The sequence below is a fragment of the Dendroctonus ponderosae genome, unplaced genomic scaffold, assembly GCF_020466585.1.
Source record: "Dendroctonus ponderosae isolate FM_Combo_2020 unplaced genomic scaffold, Dpon_F_20191213v2 Dpon_F_20191213_8, whole genome shotgun sequence".
NCBI classification, from domain to species: domain Eukaryota; kingdom Metazoa; phylum Arthropoda; class Insecta; order Coleoptera; family Curculionidae; genus Dendroctonus; species Dendroctonus ponderosae.
In genome coordinates this window covers 9779853-9801312 of record NW_026019016.1, presented here as the reverse complement: position 1 = coordinate 9801312, position 21460 = coordinate 9779853, and the positions used below count along the sequence as shown (strand labels likewise).

At 35.8% G+C, this 21460-nt stretch overlaps 1 protein-coding gene and 1 long non-coding RNA gene across 2 annotated transcripts in view; one reads left to right on the top strand and one right to left on the bottom strand.

Moving 5' to 3' along the window:
- Positions 1 to 1656: 1656 nt before the first annotated feature.
- On the bottom strand, positions 1657 to 13864 carry LOC109546384. The gene is made up of 9 exons (XM_019917334.2): positions 13733 to 13864; positions 13027 to 13219; positions 8633 to 10281; positions 8286 to 8582; positions 7011 to 7264; positions 6080 to 6960; positions 4944 to 5081; positions 2149 to 4878; positions 1657 to 1841 (listed from the first exon to the last, which is right to left on the bottom strand). Exons 1-9 carry the CDS (start codon positions 13778 to 13780, stop codon positions 1756 to 1758), a joined length of 6276 nt encoding a protein of 2091 aa, XP_019772893.2. The 5' UTR covers positions 13781 to 13864; the 3' UTR covers positions 1657 to 1755.
- Positions 13865 to 13873: 9 nt separating this feature from the next.
- The window catches only part of LOC125505367, a 149038-nt gene continuing 141451 nt past the window's right edge, over positions 13874 to 21460 (top strand). The window contains exons 1-3 of the long non-coding RNA XR_007282128.1: positions 13874 to 13960; positions 14283 to 14344; positions 17530 to 17587. This is a non-coding gene — a long non-coding RNA (uncharacterized LOC125505367). The remainder of the gene's footprint in view (positions 13961 to 14282; positions 14345 to 17529; positions 17588 to 21460) is intronic.

The following is a 21460-nucleotide window of genomic DNA, read 5'->3' as shown; positions in this document are numbered from 1 at the left end:
TTATTGAGTTTAATGAGTAGATCGTTAGGTGACTTTTACTTAAAATATAAACGTCTACAAACAGATGACGCATCACTGGATCTTGATGTTTGGAATTGATCAAACAATGAAACGGTATTTTTTTTTGATATATGAATGGTACATCATTTTTGTCTTATCATATATATATAATATTAAATATCATGTCGGTACTCGTACCACTAGTGTATCAAAAAAACATGTCGAATCGATGTCTATCGACGACTTCAAAATTAAATTAAAATGTTTCCGAAAAAGGGTTCCGCATTATATTTTTGATATAGAACGAATGCGCCCTCTCTCGTTCCTTTATAGATAAGTTATTAGAACTTTCTGTCTTAAAATCATCATTACAAGTTTTCAAATACGAATTTTATCCAGTTCGAAAATGTATCACTTATACCCTTCCGTTCTAACTCCTTTATATTTTTTTAAATTTTGCTAAAAACTGCTGATCGTCTTGTATGTCCGGTTTATTTTATATACTTTAATTAAGGTTCTCAAACATACCTTTAAACACTGACAGTTAAAGCCTTTTCAAAAACGTGGTCAGAATAAATCCGTAATTAAATGAAGAAAATAATTTGAAATTTACATTCTTGCTCGTAATAGACACAACTTTCTAGGCCCGAGATTGAAGTGCACTTTGCAACTCGGTAAACTCAAGCGATTCATAAATTACGTCTACCTCGTTAAACTGTAATATTTCGTTTCTGTGGCCATTCGTTCTTCCTGCCACTGTTAGAAGCATGATCCTCTTTACTTTCTTGCTTTTTAAAAATAAATTAAATGGAGTTTTTTAACCAAGGCAGAAATTGCGGTTATTTTAATTATGCTTTTCCATTAAACAGTTCAATTGCATTAAATATTTCACATAAATTGGGGCTTTCGAATTAAGCTGCGGTTTTTTTCCTCTGGAGAAAAGGTTGTATTCTAAACAATAACTGCATCGAAGGACCATTTTTTACGTACTTGTATCGGCTCGGGATACAATGGCCTGTCAACGAGTTGTTTATAGCTGCCATCAATTCAGGACCGTAAAACTTGTTCCCAAGTAGGGTTTAATGTGTCCAGCATGTTCTGCAAAATTTGGCAAATGGCTTGGTTTCCAATAGGCTAAGAGGCCGTCGTGCCATCACCATAATATCAATCTTTAGATAGACATTTATTGTTCTCTATTTAAATTGCCTTTTAGTTTTGAATTATAGCTTCTGAAAAAAATCGCAAAATTTAATAGCGCTAATTATTAATAAAATTTTAACATTTTTATATAACAATGTTAAAAAACAATGAACAATTAAATGTTAAAACACACTTTCAGAAAATTAGTTTTTAATCAGTTTTAAAGTATTATCGCAATTACTAATTACATGTGCTAACACGATCAAGTAAATACTCCCATATCACTCATGAAACCAGGCTTTCCATAAGTAATATCCTTTCGTGAGAAGGGTTTCGTCAATTTTGAGAGCCTCTGGATACTGGAGTTATCCCATATTTGACAAGATTCTGATTTCACACTCGAGAAGGGTGTGGAATATTAATTTATATTAGTCTAATAAATTTGAACTAATTTATGGGGATTGGATTGCATCGGTCATGTTCAGGTATGTAAGAAACTTAGACGATAACTCATGCTCGTTTTTACCAACAATAAATTTATTTAACAATATTTGTGGACATTATATTCGTAACTAGGCACGGGTTTATTACACAATTGACGGAAAACAGAGCAGTTTATTTCTTCTTTTTATTGGTATTTAGGTCCTGGCTTTTAAGCAACTCATCCAGCTCTTTTAAAACAGATTCTGTTTTTAATTTTTCTGAAACAAAATACGAACTGGGAATATAGAGAGCAAATATTTTGCAAACATTGGCACGATCACGAGTTAAATGAGGTCGGATTTTATTTCATTTTCATTGTCTCGAATTCTATAAAATATTGAGGCAACACCGCACGTTATTGAGTCTGGGAACAAAATTATTTTTTTGGGATTTATCGGGTTCTGAATACTATGCTGTTTTTAAAGCAAAAATATTATTTAATGAAAAATGGAAACATTTATTCAATATAAATGTGCAAATCTGCAATCGTGATCGTGGCTAGTAACCCACTTTATTTCAACTTACCAAGATCTTCAGCAGTTTTGATAGAATTCTCCAATTTGGAAAAAATCTCGTTAAATAAATTACAGCTCGTTGGATAATTGTATTTATTGTTGGCTTCAATCGAGATTCGCCATGCCCGCTCCAAAATATTTTCCCTGCTAGGTATAATATTGGAGTATCCAAAGTACGTTCTTTTATACTTGCCTCCTTCATAGCATAAATCGGCAAGGTCTGTGCGCTTGTAAAGCTGCATATCTAACGAAAGCTTTATTGCTTCAGATTCATCTGTGCCCTTTCTTTCTGGAAATATAGCAAATTCTCTGTCTAGACAGCAACTACTGATGCCCATCTTCAATTTTCTCTGATTTATTTCACTTTCTTCGAGAAGTTTATTGATTTCCTCCAAATTATTGCAACTCTTCGAATAGTCGCGAAATTCCTGGAAGTTGGTGCTGAAATTTCGGTTGATGGGTTTAGTAAATGTCGACGTATTTCCAGCTTTGACTGGTTCCTTTGGCTCCTGGTTGGGACATATTTTGCAGTCTTTTTTGGTGGCTTTAAAAGTTTTTCGTAGGTCAGGAGGCAAACAATTTGGATCTATGACTACCAGTCCTGCAGCGTCTGCAGCTTTCTCTGCTTTCTGTTTCAAGCTTTTCTTTTTATAGTCTCCGGGCTGGGGGCAATTGGGGCGAGCTTTGAAGTAATTCACGATTTTCTGCCAAACCGATTCCAATTGCGTGAAGCTTTTGCTTTTCTTAGGACCACATACGGGCTTGACTGCTATGTTTTTGCAAGTGGGTTTAGGAGGGCATGGCGGTTTCGGTGAGCAGATTTTCTTAACAATTTTTTTCTTGGCTTTGTCACATTCGGTCTTGGGGTTTGGTTGGTCCGTGCAAGCATCAGTTGTTCTTTTCTCCTCCGCTTGCAAATTTCTTTGGGCTTCACACTTTTCCTTACAGTCAAGTATCGTTTTACAGCTATCTCTGCAAATACAGTATTTTTCCTCCTCCGGCAGGTCGCAAGGTATCGTCTTGATGCACTCCTTAATACAGATGTCTTCGATTTTTTTCCTATCCAAGTCGCAGGGATCAGGTTGACTTGGCGATTTCGGACTCTGACTGCAGCAAGTAGTTTCTTCTAGTTCAGCGAGCGGGCCTTTTCGGTGACTTTGAACTAGAAATTCGAAAAGAGGGTTTTTCGCAGATTTTTGAGCAGATGAATCGCAATCGTTGGCATCTTTTGAATTTGGGCCACTTTTTGAATTAAAGTAGTCACCGTGTGGGTCGCAGCCTATTGTTTGTCCCTCTTCACCTAAACCGTTCTTACATTTATAGTATTCAACGCCCATACCTCTATCAATCCTTTCTTGTGCAGGATAATCTTTTACTATGGTAGTTGAGTCGCGTAGAGCCGAAAAGCGTGGCTGCAAGTCGGGCCTTTTTCCCACTTCGTGTCCACATTCGCATGCTGGAGTGATTCGTTCATCAGGATGGCATTCCGAGAAGGCCGGATAAGGGCTGATTGGTCTAGCGCTATCTTGCAAGGTTGGCGTTCTCTGGCATATTTTCCTATGCAGCCTTGGAGGACAACCATTTAGAGTGAATTTCGAGAAGGACTTTTTCTTGCATTTGTCCCGTGTTGCAGCCCCATTAGGTTTGCTTTCAACTTTCAAATATCGTCTTCCTCGGTAATATTGTCCTGTAGATTTCAATAGAGCTGATGCCCGAGAAAATCGTCTGGCCGAGTTAATGCTTTTTAACAATTTTGAAATCCTCCAGTGTCTTCTGGATTTGAATGTTGTGTAACACCTGGTTACTCTTCGAGCAACTTTATTTTGCCGTTTGAGGTACTGGAAGATTTTAGGGTGTTGAAGTCTCCATAACTTGTCTTTCAGCCTAACAACCTTGGTAGTGTCGTCCATATTTGGAAATACCTTTTGCGTAATTTCTTTTAGCTTGTCTATGTTGTCACCCAGTACCGCTTTGTCTGTGTTCTTAATAAGAGCATGAAATTTTCTGACGTAGATTCTTTTAACCTCTGCCGGTGGTTTTTTATTAATTTCTCCGGTCGTTTTAGCTGAAAATGTACTAAAATCTCTGGGTTTTGTGATTGGTTTCGGATGCGGTAAATGCCTGTTCTGTTTGAGGTTCCTTGGCGGCCATCGGCCTTTCATCGTTTTCAGCTGTTCTTGAATCAAGCAATCTCGATTCACTTCCTGAACCATCTCTTTAGTTTCCATCAGCGGAATGGGCTTTCCGAAGTCTTTGCACGATTGTGTCACACCCTCATTTTCCATGCAAAGTTTCTCTCTGAGACATTCTTGCTCCTTCATTAAATCAATTTTTCCTTGCGATGGTGGTGGTGAAATAAGCAGCTGTGGTGGTGGCTGTTTAAACCTCGGCTGCATTCTATGGAATTTCTCTTTATCCAGAGGACACTCTGTGAGGATATCCTCCATTTCTTCATCTAGGCAATCTGAAAATGCCGGAAAAGGTGGTGGACGCCTAACCGTATTAGGATCACTTTTGAAGTCTCTGTAACAACATCTGCGACCCTCTTCGGCCACGCAAATGTCCTCAGTTTTGCATGTTATTTTCGGTGCTGAAATCTTCTGTCTGCATTGATCTCCGCTTTCTTTGGTGCCTTTCGGCTTTTTGCATGGTTCAGGAAAACGAATTTGGAAAATTTTTGTAGTGAACGAACGGCTGTGGTTCGATGACAGGTTGGGCATGGCCGTCTTCTTTAAAAAAACTGAAATTGATAAATTCACGTATTAGATCTAGGAATTTTACTGATGGCTAAAAATCTTACCTTACCTTTGGATGGTGGTTGATAAATCGATGCGTTTGAGCTTCGCACAGTTAATGGACGAGCGGTTTGTCGGCTTTTGCTCGATTTCGTTTTAGGCATAGCGCTACTAGATTCACGCCTATAGGGACTTGTAGAATGGTTGTCTGAAACATTGCGTTATTGAAACCTTAAAATTTGTTTATTTGAGTTCTTGAAATTAAAGTTTTCTTGCATCAAGCATATGCTTCTTTCCCGCATTAAATAAATTGTTTGTTGAATTGTTTCTCACTCTAATTTTGTCAAATTTTCTTGCTGCCAATGCATTTCCTTAATTTATTTTTACCTCAATTTGCATGGAGAATGCTATTGCTGTTGTATCTTTTAACTTTTTTATGGGGACGTTTTATGTGATCAAAGGATTCACATAAATTTGTACGCTGACCTTTCAGCACAATTGAAATGCACTCTGTGGCATTGTTGTTCAAGGCAGAAAACAGTCCAAATTTAATGATAAATATAAAATATTAACTAAATACATTAGTTACACAACGTTAGTTAGTACATGGTATTTAATAATTTGCCGTATAATTTCTTAATCATTTCTTGAACAAAATCTTTTTTTTAGTCTTCGGACAGCAAGGCTATTCTAATTTGCTGTTGAGTTAATGTTTTTGCAAGCAAGTATCCGTACGTGATAATAATACCGTAATGGGAAAAGAGTAAATTACTATAGTAAAATTTGTAAGAGGAGAACGCTCAATTTGGTCGATAGCGTTTTTCGAAATAAATAAACATTATTATTATTATTATTATTATTATTATACCTATTTTAGTTTGTGAATTTTAAGTTCAATAAATTGAAAATCCAACCAAACAGAAACCAGACGACACTTAAATCAATGTATGATGGAATTTGTGTATTTATATTGCAAATCTATTATTCCCCTTGATTCCAGATAATATAAAACATGGTTTTCCATTTCAGAGTGTGGTTTCCTCTTATACTTGTTCTAAACTGAAAACTGTACTACTAAGAAATTTTTAATTGAACAAGTTTTCAGTTTTCGGAAACGATTTACCATGACCGTTGTTCTTTTACCAAATGACCCCTCTGAAATTTTCGAAATTTTGCTGGGTAATGTGAAGTAGAAATAAAGATTACCTGCTCGTTTTACAGAGTCCGTAGGAGGAAGCTCAGCAAGCAATGTGGAAGTACTATAACGTTTTAGATTCTTCGTTTTATCTGAATTGGGTACATCGTGCTCTTTTTTGTAGACTGGATGGAATCCATATTGCTTCCTGTTACATGTCCACTGCGGAGTTTTAGTATGCGTATATGGTTGAATTTCTCTGTTGAGGTTATCTGAGTATGCTGTATAGGGTGATTCTTCCTTCTCGCAGCAAACTGGAACTCTTTCCATTTTGCAGAATGGTCTGCACTCTCTTTCGTTATCTGCATCATGGCAGACGTGATACTTGGGACATGATTTCTTGCACATAATCGCCTTCAAGGAGGGTTTAATTTTCTTGCATTTTTCCTTTGCTTGGCACTCCTTTTTCTTCTTCATCTCCGTCTCACTATGGGAATGTTCTGTGGTTGAGATTGCTCTTGATGTTACTCTCAGCGTAGTTTGTTTAGGTTTTTTCAAAGTCTGGGCTGCCATAGCATTGGTTTTTGCTATTTCTTTTTTCTCCAGCTCGGCAGTAGTACTGGCGATAGTTTTCAAAATATGGTTGTAGTCCACTTTTTCTACTTTTTCAGGTTTAAACAGCAAGTGTTGGCTTTCTCGATTGCTAGTTGTCTCTAGCTGGTTTAACAACTTTACAAGTTGCAAGGCCGGAGCGTTTGCTGACTTCTTGGACGTCCCTTTTAGTTTGGGTGCAAATTGAGTGCTTTTTCTGGTAGGTTGGCTGCTGGATAGCGAAGTTGGTTTACTAGCTGCACTCCTTGAAGTCGTTTTTTCACTGGTGGATTTCATTCTTTGATAGAGCTTTAACGAAGAGCTGCTGCTTGCGTTGCTGTATTTCCTTTTCGAAACATTTCTAAAGACAGAGAATTGCATGCGATTGTATTCATCAGTGTGTTCATTTACCGATAATCCAAGACCCCGGCGCCGGCGTTTTCACATATCGACGGTTTGCGACACGGTTTTTCTTTCTTCGGTTTTTCGCACTTTGGTTTTGGCGGCAGACATTTTTCGTCTACATCTTCGCAAACATCTTGCGTATACTCCCAACATCCCCAATCTGCTCGTGGAAATGCCCGGCATGGATCTGGGACGATGCAATCGCGTGGTTCGTCTTCACACACCAAACGTTTGAGATTCCAATCGATCATGGGTTTGTCCTCAAATAGATAGAAAAGTTTCGTCTTTACTTGGAATTTCTAAAGATCATCTCAAACTGTTTGCTGATTATTCATCCTTAGATAAAGAGCTTAAATATTGCAAAATAATAAAAGTGGAGGAGAAAAGTTCAAAAAAAAGTTTTATCATCTATCGAAAATGGGAGATTTCCAAAAACCTTTTAAACTCTGGTCCCCAATTATCAGCAGTTGGATACAATTCTATGATGTTTAACTCTCTCTAATGTTCTCATAAAAAATATATCCTCTTCCATAAAATGTCTTCAGCAGAAAGCGCTTCAATAGAAATTGTTGCATGCATTGCGAAAATATGAAAAAATCTCCTTTGTTACTCTGAAGAAAGTAAATCTTGTATAGGAAAAGAACTCAGTCCCGCATTAGTTGGTAGGACGTTATAAGGTGTAATTTGGATATACAGCCTACCAACGTGGCAAATTCTTCATTTTATATTGATTTGAATGATTCCTTTTTTGTTAGTTCGATACTGAAAATAAGTATTCGACTTATAAAGACGAGTAACCTTTCATCTTGTTAATTTGAAAAAATATCCTCAGGTAATGCAATTTTTGGAAGCAAAATTATGGGCGATTCTTACTTAAAATGGTCTAAAATCCATCTCTAACATTTTTTATTATACCGGGTCTACATAAAATTCCCAAAATCAAGTTTTTTAGTTAATCCACCAAAAACCAATTATTCTTGCATAATATTTTATGATTATTATATTGATTTTCCTCAAGACGATATCGCAAACCGGAAATCGGAATAGATGGACTTTAGGCCATTTTATGCGAGTCGGCCGACACGTTTTTCCTCTAATGTGGCCTTTGTCCTTTATACCTTATATTTGATTTGACTGTTATGCTGGTTTCTCTTTGTTTCTGTTGTAATTGCATTTTAATCTTCTGCTGCTATTAATAAACCCACACGGTAAATGTTGAACAATTCCGCTGAATCGTTAGGTACAAATTGCATTCAACCCTAAGATTTGTTAGGACTTTACCTCGCATGGACAATCTCCTGGAACAAACTTGGGAAGTTTCTTCCTGCGTTGTTTCAGATTGTCGTCAGCCCTTTGCACCTCATCACAAGGGCGCGGTGGAGGACATACACGTTCCGGTTCCGGAACATGCAAGTCTAGCCTTTTGATTGGAGGAGCTACTGCGGGGGGTGGGGTATCGATGCATGGGCACGGTGAATCTGGTAGGAGGGGTAGTCTTTTTGGGACAACTTTGAAGCATTTGTCTGCTCGCTCTGGACAAAGGTCGATCACTGGGCACACTCTAACCGGTCGACAAATCTGCAACCCATAAATTATAGGATCGTACAAATCGGAAACGTACTACTTACTTCCTCTGGTTCGCATCTGGGAAGCCTCTTCAATTTAACGTTGTACATCGGCGGCGGTTCTACACATTCGCACACTTGAGGTACATATGGTTTCAGTGGCTTGAACTTGTAGGGATTGTCGTCATCAGCACGAGGAACATCGCATGTAGGCGGATGACAGATCACCTTGGGAGGATCCTCAAATTTAAACTGTAATCTTTCCAGCTTCGGATTTACAGTCGGCACTGGCGGATCTATGCATGGGCAGGGCCCTGTACGAAGCTTTGGAAGCTGCTTTGGCCCGATTTCGAGACATTCGTCTGCCCTTTCGATTGTACATCTAGTATCTGGTTTACAGTCCCTGTACTCAGGCCGTTGAAGGCAGGGATCTACAGGCAATTTTACTTTTGATGGTAGATACACACTTTTGCGTCGTTCATGCTCTTGTTCGCATTTTGCCGGCTCGTATGGAAATCTGGGGCTTTTGCTCTTCTTAAAGCTTCTGATAAACGGTGCACAAACGTTATCGCATTCGGGGTCGTACGATTTATTCATATCCGACTTTTTCGACTTCTTTTTATTTTTAGGTGCTCTTGAATAATTTCTCTGGCTCACAAATTCACCTGATAGCTCAATTTGTTGCAACGGTTGCTGAGTTAGCACTGATTTTTCGTTGCAGTTAATGTTGCTCTTCGACCGCGTAGTTATAGTTCTGTTACTAGGAATTGATTTTAGATTTTCCAGCATTTTATCTGACCGCTCTGAAGGCGTAGCTACTGAATAACTGTTGCACATTTTCAGAGCATCGCAGGGGGCCAGAAAATTTCCGTTTAAGCCCATTTTGGCAGTCTGCTCTTCTTGTAGCTTACATTTGATGATATCTGAGTAGGATGAGCGATAATGTATTGACCCTTGGCGATTTTCGGCTTCTTTTCGTTCTTTTCGCATTGCAGGCGTTGATATTTTCAACGGAAGTTCATCTGTTTGTTCAACCAAATTTTTCGGAAGCGCTTGGTAAGAGGGAGGCGAGAAATCGACAAATTTGCTTCGCATTGCCCAGGAGTTTTGGTAAGCAATTAACTGCTGCTTAGAGAACTGGCGATAACCCGATAAGTTTAAAGTGTTAGGAAAACGAAGTTGCTCATTGGGTCGCATTATGCCACTGCTATGTTTATCTTTGGTGCTGTCGCCTTCTTTTGAAACGCACTTTTTGGTCGTAGATATTTTCCGCGTTTCTTCCGAGCTATGCGTAGCTGTAGAAAAGTTTCTCTGTCCTTTTGCAGGCGTTTCTGTGCTACCGACAGGTTCGAGTTCCGTCGTTTCTCTAGTCATTTGTCTTTTCAGTTTTTTCGGATACTTTAAAGAATTGGTCGGTCTTATAAGCATGGGCGAATAGAGATTGTCTGATGAACCGTACGGTTTCATCTGATTGGGCTGCAAATGAGTATATCTGTCGACTCTTTTGTATTGTAAAGCAAACGCGTCAAATACATCTCGGCTTTTTGAGGGACGAGGCCGCGCTGCTTCCAACTCATACTGTTCTAAAGTTTCAAAGTGAACGGAGTCAGATTTTGTGAAATCCGACTCGCCCTTTAGCGGCTCAGCTTCTTGTAGCCGCACGGAATTTTCCTTCCATTGGACTTCGCTTGCATCTGGCTGCTGTACTTTAGCTAAGAAAAATGAGAACAATATACAATTGCTAGTAAAGTTGTTGCTATCAATTTCTGCCAAAGTACTATGGTTAAGAGTTAGGGGCGATAATTTTTGCAGGGTTATTTACGATTAGTGTGTGGTTTCAGGAAACACTGGAGGTAATAAGCTCCAATTTAGGCTACCTGAGTATTTTCGTAATGTATTTTAAATTATTAAAACGATGCGATTTTTTAAACCAAAGATGATCAAATCTTTTAGTAATTTGGCTTTTGTGAAAAGAATCGTTGCCAATTCGCATGTGCTATTGTTTCATTTTTAGTCGCATAACAATTTTTTCTTAGAATTAAAATAAGTTGCAGACGTTTCATAGGATCTGAAAATATTGCAAACCATTAAATTGGATTATGGTTGCAAGCACATCTTGAAAATTTGCATTGCTGAAATGATTTAAAACCAATATATCGGGTTTGTTGATATAGTAAATAAAATTAGTGATTACAACATTACGTTACATTCGCTTACTTTGAAACGCCATTTTTTCAAACTCGAATTAGTTGACGAAATATTGATCAGAGAATAAATTGAAGCATTTAGACCATAATACAGAGTGCCCCGTAAGCACATGATCAAAAGAAGACGATCTTAATTAAATTTTACTACTAAGAAAAAATTTGTGGCTCCTCTGCTATTGATGGTCAAAGCTATGAAAATTGCTGTGAATTTGTTCCTATGTAAGACTCATGTTTTGCTGAAGTTCATCCGTTTTAGGCAAGTGAAGAGTTCTTCAGTGTCTTGGTACGAAAACTACCAGAGCTTTTTATTCGATAGCTGGAATCAACTGATTTTTTTGAGTTGATGCACTAAGCTTTTTAAAACATTTTTGCGCTCTTTGCAAAATCTTGTAGCATTGATAAGTTTAGCGCAAAAAATAATTCTGTCCTCTTGCCAACTGACGATCGCGCGAAAAATCGCTAAGGTGGATGTTAATGAAATTGTGGGTTTGTTCCTACGTCAGGGCCATATTTTGCTAAAATTGTGTTTTTATTTCATGAGATATCTGATGAAGTAATTCGCACGAAAACGCTTCCAAAAGATAACTGGGATTAAGACTTTGACATTGTCGGTCAGTTAAAAATTGCAAAACGCGTGCCAATTAATTTATTATAAAAGAACATTATCGCTTACTACGACATTTGCAGTTAATGTCTGAAATTGTTGAATAGCAAAAAACAGAAATATTTTTGCGTAAAAACTCTGGATCCTTCAATATTTGACAAAGGGCCCAAAAGTGTGCAAAGATGATTAGTGCATCCACTCAAAAAACCTCAGTTAATTCCAGCTACCAAAGAAAAAGTTCTGGTGGTTTTGTGCCAAAACACTTAAGAATTCCTCACTTGCCCAAAGCGATGAACTCCGTTGCTTTATCAAAACATGAGCCTTGCATCAAAACAAATTCCCAGCGAGTTTCATTTGAAACCGTTGCACTATGTTCCCAATATTTAAAAAAAACACATTTTTTTAAAGAACTTTGACCATTAACAGCAGAGGAGCTGGACATTTTTTCTTAATAAAATTCATATGGTCTTCATTTGAGCCAAATAAAATTGCAGTGCCCTTTTAATCATGGGCTTACGAGACACCCTGTATAATACTGTTATTAACTGTGAAACTTACATAGAAATGGCTTTCCTCAAATATTCGTGGAAATAAAAACAAGATCTTTTGTAAAAAGACACTTTCCAACATGTTTTGTTAAACGACGGTAATTTTTTGTGTTCTTTTAAGTCTTAAAATTCATATCTTCCTAAAATCTGTAGATATTGAGAGACATTCACATTTGAATATCCCAAAAGAAACCTATAAGTGGATGTCTTTAATCGCGATCTTTAGACTTCATTGTTTTTCAGTTTCATTCGTGAACATCAGCTCTTGCAGTTGTTAGATTGATATATTATTCAGAAAGGAATACGGAATTGAGCTTGAAATAAAGGCGATGTTTCTGAGATATTAAATCTCAATTACCCTACCGATAATAGATCATGGTTAAAGTTTTAAAAAGAAACAAATGTTGCTTATTAGTGCGCATTCTTGAATATTAAATTTCGAACATTTGAGTATTAATTGAGAGAAGAATCGTGTTATGTAATTGATAGGTACTGACTTTCTGGATAAAATAATCAATTATTCAATACCAGCAGTTGAAATCTTCAAGCGTTAACTTCATTGTAAATCCATCCTGTAATTTGTTCTTTGATCGTGTAAAACTGAAATGAAATTAAAGCCTTTTTTAGCTGTTTGGATGGACAGACAATTGTAGGAATCAGAAAAACAATTTCTGTGAAAAATATCTTCATTAATAACTGAATTCAAAGTTTTACATATTCGAGCATCTTCATTAAACACATGTTGTACAAAAAGCTGCCTAAACGATCAGTTTTGTGGGTGTGAACTTTTGCAAGTACTTTTTACGAACACGATATTTTTGGGCAACGCCATCAGCGCTGCTAATAAAGTATTAATAACCTTCTCAAGTTGTAAGAGACAGAAACCCATTGCATATTGAGTGAAATTTACAATACATACATTCGTCATTGTTTAATCGAATTGCTTCCGGACACGTTTGCGTGTAGTTGAATTCCGCGTCTTTTGCATTTCGTAACAGACAAATGTGCAAAAAGAAAACCAGGACATTTGTCAAAGAAAACTACTTCCACGCAGTCAGGGAAATAAGCAAAGCGAATAAACATTTTCCACTCTTTTACCGTAATATTCCTTACTGAAGCAGAGCGCCCTTGCCGGAGGCTTTCCGGATATATCTACTGGTGAATTGCCTCTTTCTGCTCTGGAACACGACACGGACCTTTCGGCAACCGCAGAAGCATCGGACCGCAGCCTTTGAATCGGAGACAAGGATCGGAAACTTCTTTTACGATATAACGACGAAAAGGCATATTCCTGAAAGGAAAAGTAACATATTGAATTTATACATGTTGTTTTAATGGACGAATAGACGTCAAACACTAATAAACTATCAAGTTTAGAGATGATATTGATATTTTCGATGCAAGTTTTATTAAGCTGCCTTAATAGCAACATCCATGGAGCTGGCAATTTATGTTTGTGCTCAATATGGATTGGAAAGCAATTTGAGAATCAGTTAGTATAAACACACACAAGCTATTAGTGCCGTATTCGCCATTAATAAAGTTAGGCTGTTAGCTACCAGCTATATTAAGAGAGCAGCCCGTTAACTATAGTATTATCATCCCATTTTCCAGCCGAGAAATTGATAATAAACGAGTAAAGTAACGGGTTTTATAACTCCTTTTGATCGTTTTGAGAACTAATTTTTCCAATTCTAAATATTTTATTTGTGACTTGTTGAAAATTTACGACATGTTTGTCAGTAGCCAATGTTTCACAATTTTAACACATATTCCTGCAAAATGTATGTCAATATGTACTTACGCTGGTACATTTTAAACTGGGTAGTTTCAGCACCAAGTTACGAATCATTGTACGGAAATTTTGCAAAATTTTTGAATGAATTCTCGTGACTTTTACATATCTGGCCGCTGCAGTCACCTGAGAAGTTGTCACTTGTATCCAAGAGAACTAATGATTCAACAATAGTTCGCGGAAGCGGTTTACGGTTTAACTTCAAGATAGAAATTTCAAGTTTTAAAAATATTTCAGGTAAGTTTGTTCATCTACTTAGCAGTTTAGTTACAACTATTTTAAACCCAATTTTGTCACCACGGGTGGAAATACGAAAAATTCGGAAACACGTTTTTCTATTCTTGCTCCTAATTGACCTGAAAACTGAACATAAAAAATATATCGAGTTTGCATGCTTTAGGTACTTCATTGGTTCATAATATACTGATTTGCGGAAACGCCTTTTTTCACTTCAATAATCAGGTCAAAGGGAGAAATTTCCTGCCACTTTTCGAAGACTTTTGATTTGTCTGCTTTGCTAGGAATCTTTTAGATCTTCAACTGCTTCTGTTGTTTTCAGTGCAAAGTCTGCTGCAAATGCAACAGTTCGCGACCCATTGTGGTGCACCCATAGAGTATGAGGTAATAATCATTTTAGTAGAACGGACAGGACAAAACTGTTTCTTCTTTTTCCAAACAGGTTTATCTCATGTCTCTTTATTTTCATGCGAGGCGTCACTTGAGAACGTTGTTTTTTTACATTTAAATCTTTCTATTCAAAATTTGGTGTCAGATTGTGATGTTTAATGATAACCACATTAAATTGAATTGTTTTTCTAAAATTCAGATACTGCTCATACACGCTTTCACATATCTTGATTTCAAATTGTATACTTCCTAAATTTAATTTCCCCTGATAAATGTGCGCTGTAACCATCCCCAATCTAAGTGTCATAAGAATTCTCAATTTTGGCGACACTCTTCTTTAGTGAATAGATCTCCGATTTATCGGAAGATTATCTGCGGTGTGCATTCTGATCACTTGAAGTTGCAAGTGTTCAAGTTTCAAGTTCAAATTATTCATGAAACGGACAGATTCTAGACCACCAGACATTCTAAAATATATAGCTTTTTAGGGAATCTTTGTCATACTGATCAAATTTACCTTTCACTTTTGGTTTCATATCTGAAATTAATGCATTATGAAAAAATCGCTAAAAATGCGTTCAGAAAATGGCGAAAAAATATTAGTGTCCGACTTTTAAACCATATGAAATATCATATGGATTAGTGGTCGGACAATTTTTATATGTTTTAATCCATGTACGTATTTGGTTTTTGCCGTCCGTCCACTAAATACGGGTTAAAACTTTTACTGTATTATATGAAATAAAAAGAAAATATCGATATGGCTTGCAAATAAATAGATAGTGACAAGAACTAGAAGGCCCATCTGTTTTCAGTAGTCGGAGGCGCCTCCCCCTACTGGTTTTTATTACAAAATAATATTCCAGTTTGCCGGCCATCTAAATTTTAGTTTAAAACATTATTTGCGTTTTTGTAATGTTTTATGTAAATTTAGACTGTTATTAATATATTTAACGTTTCCGCTTTTCCCAAAATTATTAACTTTAAGACATAACTCACCTTTGTGCCTCACACCAATATTTAACACAGACAAACTGGAGAGCACCAACACATCGTCACTTCCGCGCCTTTTTAACGGTTCAATAATCACTCCACAAATTAAAATGATAAAAAAATCGTAGGGAAACGTTGACAGAATTCATATCTTAATGATCTACGGCGATAATGTTTCATGATTTCAAGTTATTTTCAAATATATACGTTATGGCCGACTACTGGCTGTGTCCGGCTTACTGCCGAAAGTTACCCTACTTTGGTAAATTCTTAGTATTAATTGTGTTGAGCTTGACTTTCTTGAGAGTTTGTCGAAATTTATTACAAAACAGTTTCGATGTTTAACCGCATTTGGTTGCACAAAATAGAGCTTTGCAACCGATCCATCTGGAACATAACATATAATGAGATTAAAGTGTAAAGAAATTGCGAAGAAATTGATGTAATTTCAGCTGCGTAATTCAGGAGGTAAATAGTGAGAAAAGAGAGCGAACGGCCGAATACGTCCATGCAAAGGGGACGGCTAGAAATGTTTAAGAGTAGAGCAAACATTTTGGGGAAACACATTTCGTTCTTGTTTGTACTTCCATTACTATTAATTAATCGGTTCTCTTTTAGCTGGATTTGTTTTACTTCATCACGCTTCATTTCTCGCTGAGAGGATTTGGTTGTTTGCTTTGCACTCGTCAAAGGCGAGATTTAGCTCGATGCATATGGACTAGATTAATGGAAAAATAATGTTTTAAAGGTTTTGGCATGGTATGGTTAAGCTGTTATTTCTCTTTTGTGATTTGATAACTGATAGTACTAGTCCTTCCGTCTCGTCTTTACTGAAAAGCTATTCGTAATTAAACGATCGCAATAATTTACGAAGAATTGAAGCAGCTTTGAAAAATGCCATCGAAAAGCACTGAACTGGACTTACTTCTCTCTGTCCAGTTATAAATTTCCTTGCAATTATTTCAATAAATGCAAGCACAATCCTTATAAATTCACTACCGGGTTTCTCATTTAGAGATATCTTTGGCCATTAATAACGATAATGCTCCTTATGAACGTGCATCAATAAATCACGCATTTAAAGGGGGAAAGATGAGAATAATTTTCCTTCACGGAATTACTAAAATTTGCTTGGTATTAGAACAAAATAAAGATTTTTACTGTGTGCGTAAGGCTGAGATTCATTGATTGAGGACTGGAAATAGTATATCATTTGTGATGCTAGATGAAACGCATCATTCTTTTAGGAATCAAGAGAAACACTCAACACATAAGAATGTACGCCTTCTTGTATATCTCTGGGCTTAGTAATATCGAATTTATGCAGAGCAATGTTGCACATCTATTTGAAAAATAACTCTCAAGGATTGTCATCAATAAGAAAGATTGAAATATGAGTACTCACGCCATTAATATAAACGAGTCCTCGTTTGTACGGCAGAGCTTGTTATTGATTGACCTGGGATTGGAAAATTAACACTTCTCGTTTTATTTATCTGAAGTGAATTATTGATATGTATTACTTGCTTTGAAACGGATCTATCGACTGGTGGATATACAGACTCAGACGGAGTCTCAAATGTGATATAAAAAGCGCCTGTAAATCGATCTTGATAGTCACACAGGTATTTTTCTTTGAAACGCTAATGAAATTTATAGTCGAACTAGGCATAATACATATGCTGTTAAGCTTCTAGGTTTCTAGGTTTATTTTATAGCTAAGTTGATTCTTTATATCGTAAAGACTAATTAAAGATAACATAAGTCTGAATTTAAATAGTCCGTAACTATCTTAACAGTTGTGGAGAGTGCACGAGTCTCACAGTATTTAACAACATGTGGGTTATTTCGTTCCTTCTTCGGCTCATTAGGTATTTTTTCATTTTTCATTTTCATTAGGTAAATTAGATTGATTTTATTCGTGTGAAAGTAATAACACATTTATTTCTTATGGTATATATCACATTTAGGCACTACTTCCACGGAAACTAATTTGAATGTTTGGACTGTTTTCTAGGGGAACATTGAAAATCTTTTCCATCTAAACGAGATATGTTCTCATAATCATGGAGCACACAATAGGGTGCTATTGATTTATATGTATAAATCATATAATAAAATTATTCTTAAAAACAATAGAAATAGTTCTTTTAAATGAAAATGACGGAAGATGTTCTGGTTTTCAGATGGGCGGCGGCGGACAATCCATCTACTCCCTGTCGGAAAGAGCATTTGGTCTTGAAGGTAAGTCGTTTTATTTATATGAAATTTGTGAATTTGCTTTGAAATTTTTGTAAGCTGTTTTATTGATAATTTACACAGTGTCTGTACGTATTCGATTTTTGAGTTATAACGAGTGGAAATCCCAATTTTGCATGTTGCAACGTGCATAAATTGTTGATGTATGTTGGATGTTGAAATTTACTAGGGGTTTGCGTATGTTCAAAGTCGACGATTGACAAATTGTAGTTTATAATATATGAAAATATGAATATTTTCAATTCTCAAAAATCAAGAAAGAATTAGTTAAAGTTTGCCACCAACTATAGTAGGGTATGAACAAAAGCGCGTTTTCAGATAATTTGAGCATTCCAAAAAAAATATTAATTAATGAATCTGTTTAGTGTAATAAAATTTACACAATATTTTACCTTAATCATTCTCTTGATTTATTGCAATCAAACTTATAACTTTCTGCTCTCTACTTAGCACATGTTCAAAACAAATTTAATCAGTCGTTTTTTATAACTGTTTTCGTGATGCTTGACACTTTCTTTTATTTTTTGTTTTTTGCTTTGATTTTATAATGGTAATTATGTCTTGTGTAGTGAGAAAACACAGCGATCGTACAAACATATTTTAATTTCCAATAGCCACATTTTATATAACTGCCAATATATGGATTATGAGAAACTAGATCTTCAAATTTACATTCCATATCATCTGCCTTGGCATCTTAGAGGTAACATTTTACTGATAATGAAAATTCACTCATTCAGAATTCACAATATTCCTTATTTGTAATGAATACGTTGAATTAATCTAGATTCGTTCCCTGCCATAGACCTACTGTTCATATGAAATGTGATATAATTCTCGCTTTATTACGTAATAATTGTAAGCGAATGATATGTTAAAATATTAGAGTCAACGATTCAAAGTCAAAGATTATATTTTTGGTTGACTCGATGATGCATTTTTTTTATCAGATTCTCTTTGGTTTCAGTGTTTTTGTTTCAACATTCATAACATCCAAGTGTTTCTAGTAGTGTACATTGTTTTACGTAATTTTCCGTAGCATATTTCTAGAGAGTGAAAAGGGCATAACAGACAAACGTGCTCCGTTCAGTTTTCTTGCTTGCTGCAATAACACTAACCGATATATTCTAAAAGGGTTAGCGCGAACAGGCGAAGCGATTGTTTGTATTCTCCCCTATTGCTTATTGAATTTATATTTGCATTTTATTTTCACGCAGTAGATGAGCAGGAAACGAAAACATTTGCCTGGAAAAAATTATCCCCAAGTACAACGAAAAAAAAAGTATAACCGAAAACCCGTGTTTATCTTCAGTTATTACGAAACCCAATAACTGCGCGGCCCATCGATAACGAATTCATTATCGCAAATTCTATTCATCGAGACTCAGAATTCGGACTCCTCTTCGCAATAAGCGATCATTTTAAAATTAGATAAAAAAGTGTCGACGATTCGAAGCGAAACTTTCGAACGATATTTCCATAGGCAAGTTGATATCTAACGGTTTGCCTCGTTGAATATTTATATAATCTTCACATTTCTCGCAGCGAATGGAAATGTCTTATATAGATCTCTTTCAGCTTTCCCGTGTCTTTCAGTTTAATGAACCTCCGAATTCAGCACTTTGTCTCTTTCATCCTCTACTCGAGTGACGTGATGCACGTTCTTTCTGCGGTTCAGTTCTTTAAGCAAATTGAAACTTTTTTCCTATTTTTCTTGAGATGATTCATTGATCAGTCATTGCTCTTCTAGCTGAAAGTTTACAAGATTACTTCCGTAAGTGGTATTTTGATTGCTCAAAGTCGAAGTAGTGGCGGTTTATTCAAATTACTTTTTAATCCCAATACAAATTTGAAAAACTTAATAATTGATGCCAACATTTCAAACCTCTTATCGAACCGAAACCAGCCCTAACGATTGCTCTGTAATATCTCTTAAATTCAGATTCCCGATTACTGTTGTGCTTGAAAGACATTCAAATGTATGGTAATTTTCAATTTTCAAATACGTCTAATGGCAGAAAAAACGTAGGCAGAAAAATCTTCCCCTTTAGTTAAAATTCTGCCGAGTTAGGTAGCTGAACCGGCTCCAATTTGTAAGTATTAGGCGCCTCTTAACATATATGAATAATTGGGGAAGTTCGTACGAGATGAATATTTGTTCGGGAAACTCTTCGGAATTATGTTTTGTTCTCCACGTTGCCAATAGCTCGTCATTGGAATTTATTTTGGTAATGATGCATTTAAATGTCTTACTTTCTAGTGAAGGGTCTTTATGCTTGAGACTTTCAAGGGTGAGCTCATTTACAAAGCAAATTTACTCTCTATAATATACGGATGAGAACGAACCTATATGTTGGGTGTAGGTGGAATGAACGAGCAATGAGTATGTGCATTTTTTGTGTCATTAATTATATTGATTTTCTTTGGGGCAATATCGGTTATTTCAAAAAAGTAAAAATGGTGAAATAAGAAAATACTTTCTAAAATTGTGTGACTGGCAAAAATCAACATCCTGTAGTTTTTTCTTATTAGCGTGAAGTTTTACTGACTGTCTCTTTTCAATTAGTAATAATATTATTCAACATATAAATGATAGAATTAGGAATTCATGGCAAGTCAGGAAAGTCAAACTGGGCATTTTAAAAGAAGCTCCACATACTGCTGATTATATTTCTTTTTTTTTCTTGATCCTCTGTTTTGTGGCATTTGTCATCTTCATCACTTTAAATATTTTGTAAGTGAAAAATTATTGGAGCGGAGTTTTGCAACCTTGAGGACCAGGTTAGACTTACTTATCCAAATGGATAACTTATACAATAGTGAAGTGAATGTAATGAACATGAATAAGGCACCATAAGAAGAATAATCCAAAAATATTTTTTTTATAACGCTAATGAAAAGCAGCAGAGGAAAAAGCGTACACCGAAGACAAATTTATCCCGTAGTAAAGAACACGGTGACTAAGAGGAAATGGAAAACGATGATATTTTTCAAGATAAATCGGAAGACATACCTACTAATATTTTGATCAAAATAAAATGAATTGACTAAAACTAGTCACACTAATATGCGGATAAAACAGAACGAAAATGAGCAAATAGTGTCTGGTCTGCTCCAATACTATATGGTTAACTTAATCAAAAAGGATCTTAGTAAAAAAAACATTTTTCCTGAAAGAAAATGTAAAAATAAACGTAAAATTTAACTTGAAGCGGATTTATCTTTCATAAAGCCTGAATGATTTACCAGCAAACATTGATGTGTTATTTTTTTTTAAACAAGGGCTTATACGTTTCTATATCCATAAGATGTTCGGAACAGATACGGTTTAGCAGCCAAAGCTTTCGACGGACCATTAGTCGTAAAAGATTTAGAACAATATTTGGCTGATCTTCCGCTGATAATATTAAGTCGCCCAAAAAGATTTTATTTACATTTTTTGTGCTGCATATGTGACAAAGCTAGTATTAACTGAATATTTATACTAATCAAGGAAATTACATATGTAAAGCGGTACAATTAAAAACAAAATGTTAGCAACAATATACAGGGTTATTCACGCTATACGGCACGGACGTTTGCGGTTAGCCCGTTTGTTTTTTGCAAAGTATTATTTGATGAATCCACAGACGCCTATCGGGTGTACATTTTAAAAATATTTTTGTAATGTACAGAGTGTTCCAAAAGCCCTAAAAGTATCAAAGTTGTGTTTTTGTAAATGAAATACCCTACATATTATTGCATTTTTGGATTCTCTGAGCAAAATAAGTGTTTGTTTTAATAAGATTTATAATGTCTAAATCTAAAGTTTTTTTAAAATAATTCGAATTTTATCAAAATCTAATGTGTCAAATACTT

Excerpts from the sequence above, each read along its gene's own strand:
- LOC109546384 (XM_019917334.2), bottom strand. The coding sequence starts at position 13,780 with ATGATTCGTAACTTGGTGCTGAAACTACCCAGTTTAAAATGTACCAGC. Across the intron at positions 8,583-8,632 it reads CCAGATGCGAACCAGAGGAA|ATTTGTCGACCGGTTAGAGT; the intron begins GTAAGTAGTACG and ends TATGGGTTGCAG. Across the intron at positions 4,879-4,943 it reads TTATCAACCACCATCCAAAG|TTTTTTTAAAGAAGACGGCC; the intron begins GTAAGGTAAGAT and ends TATCAATTTCAG.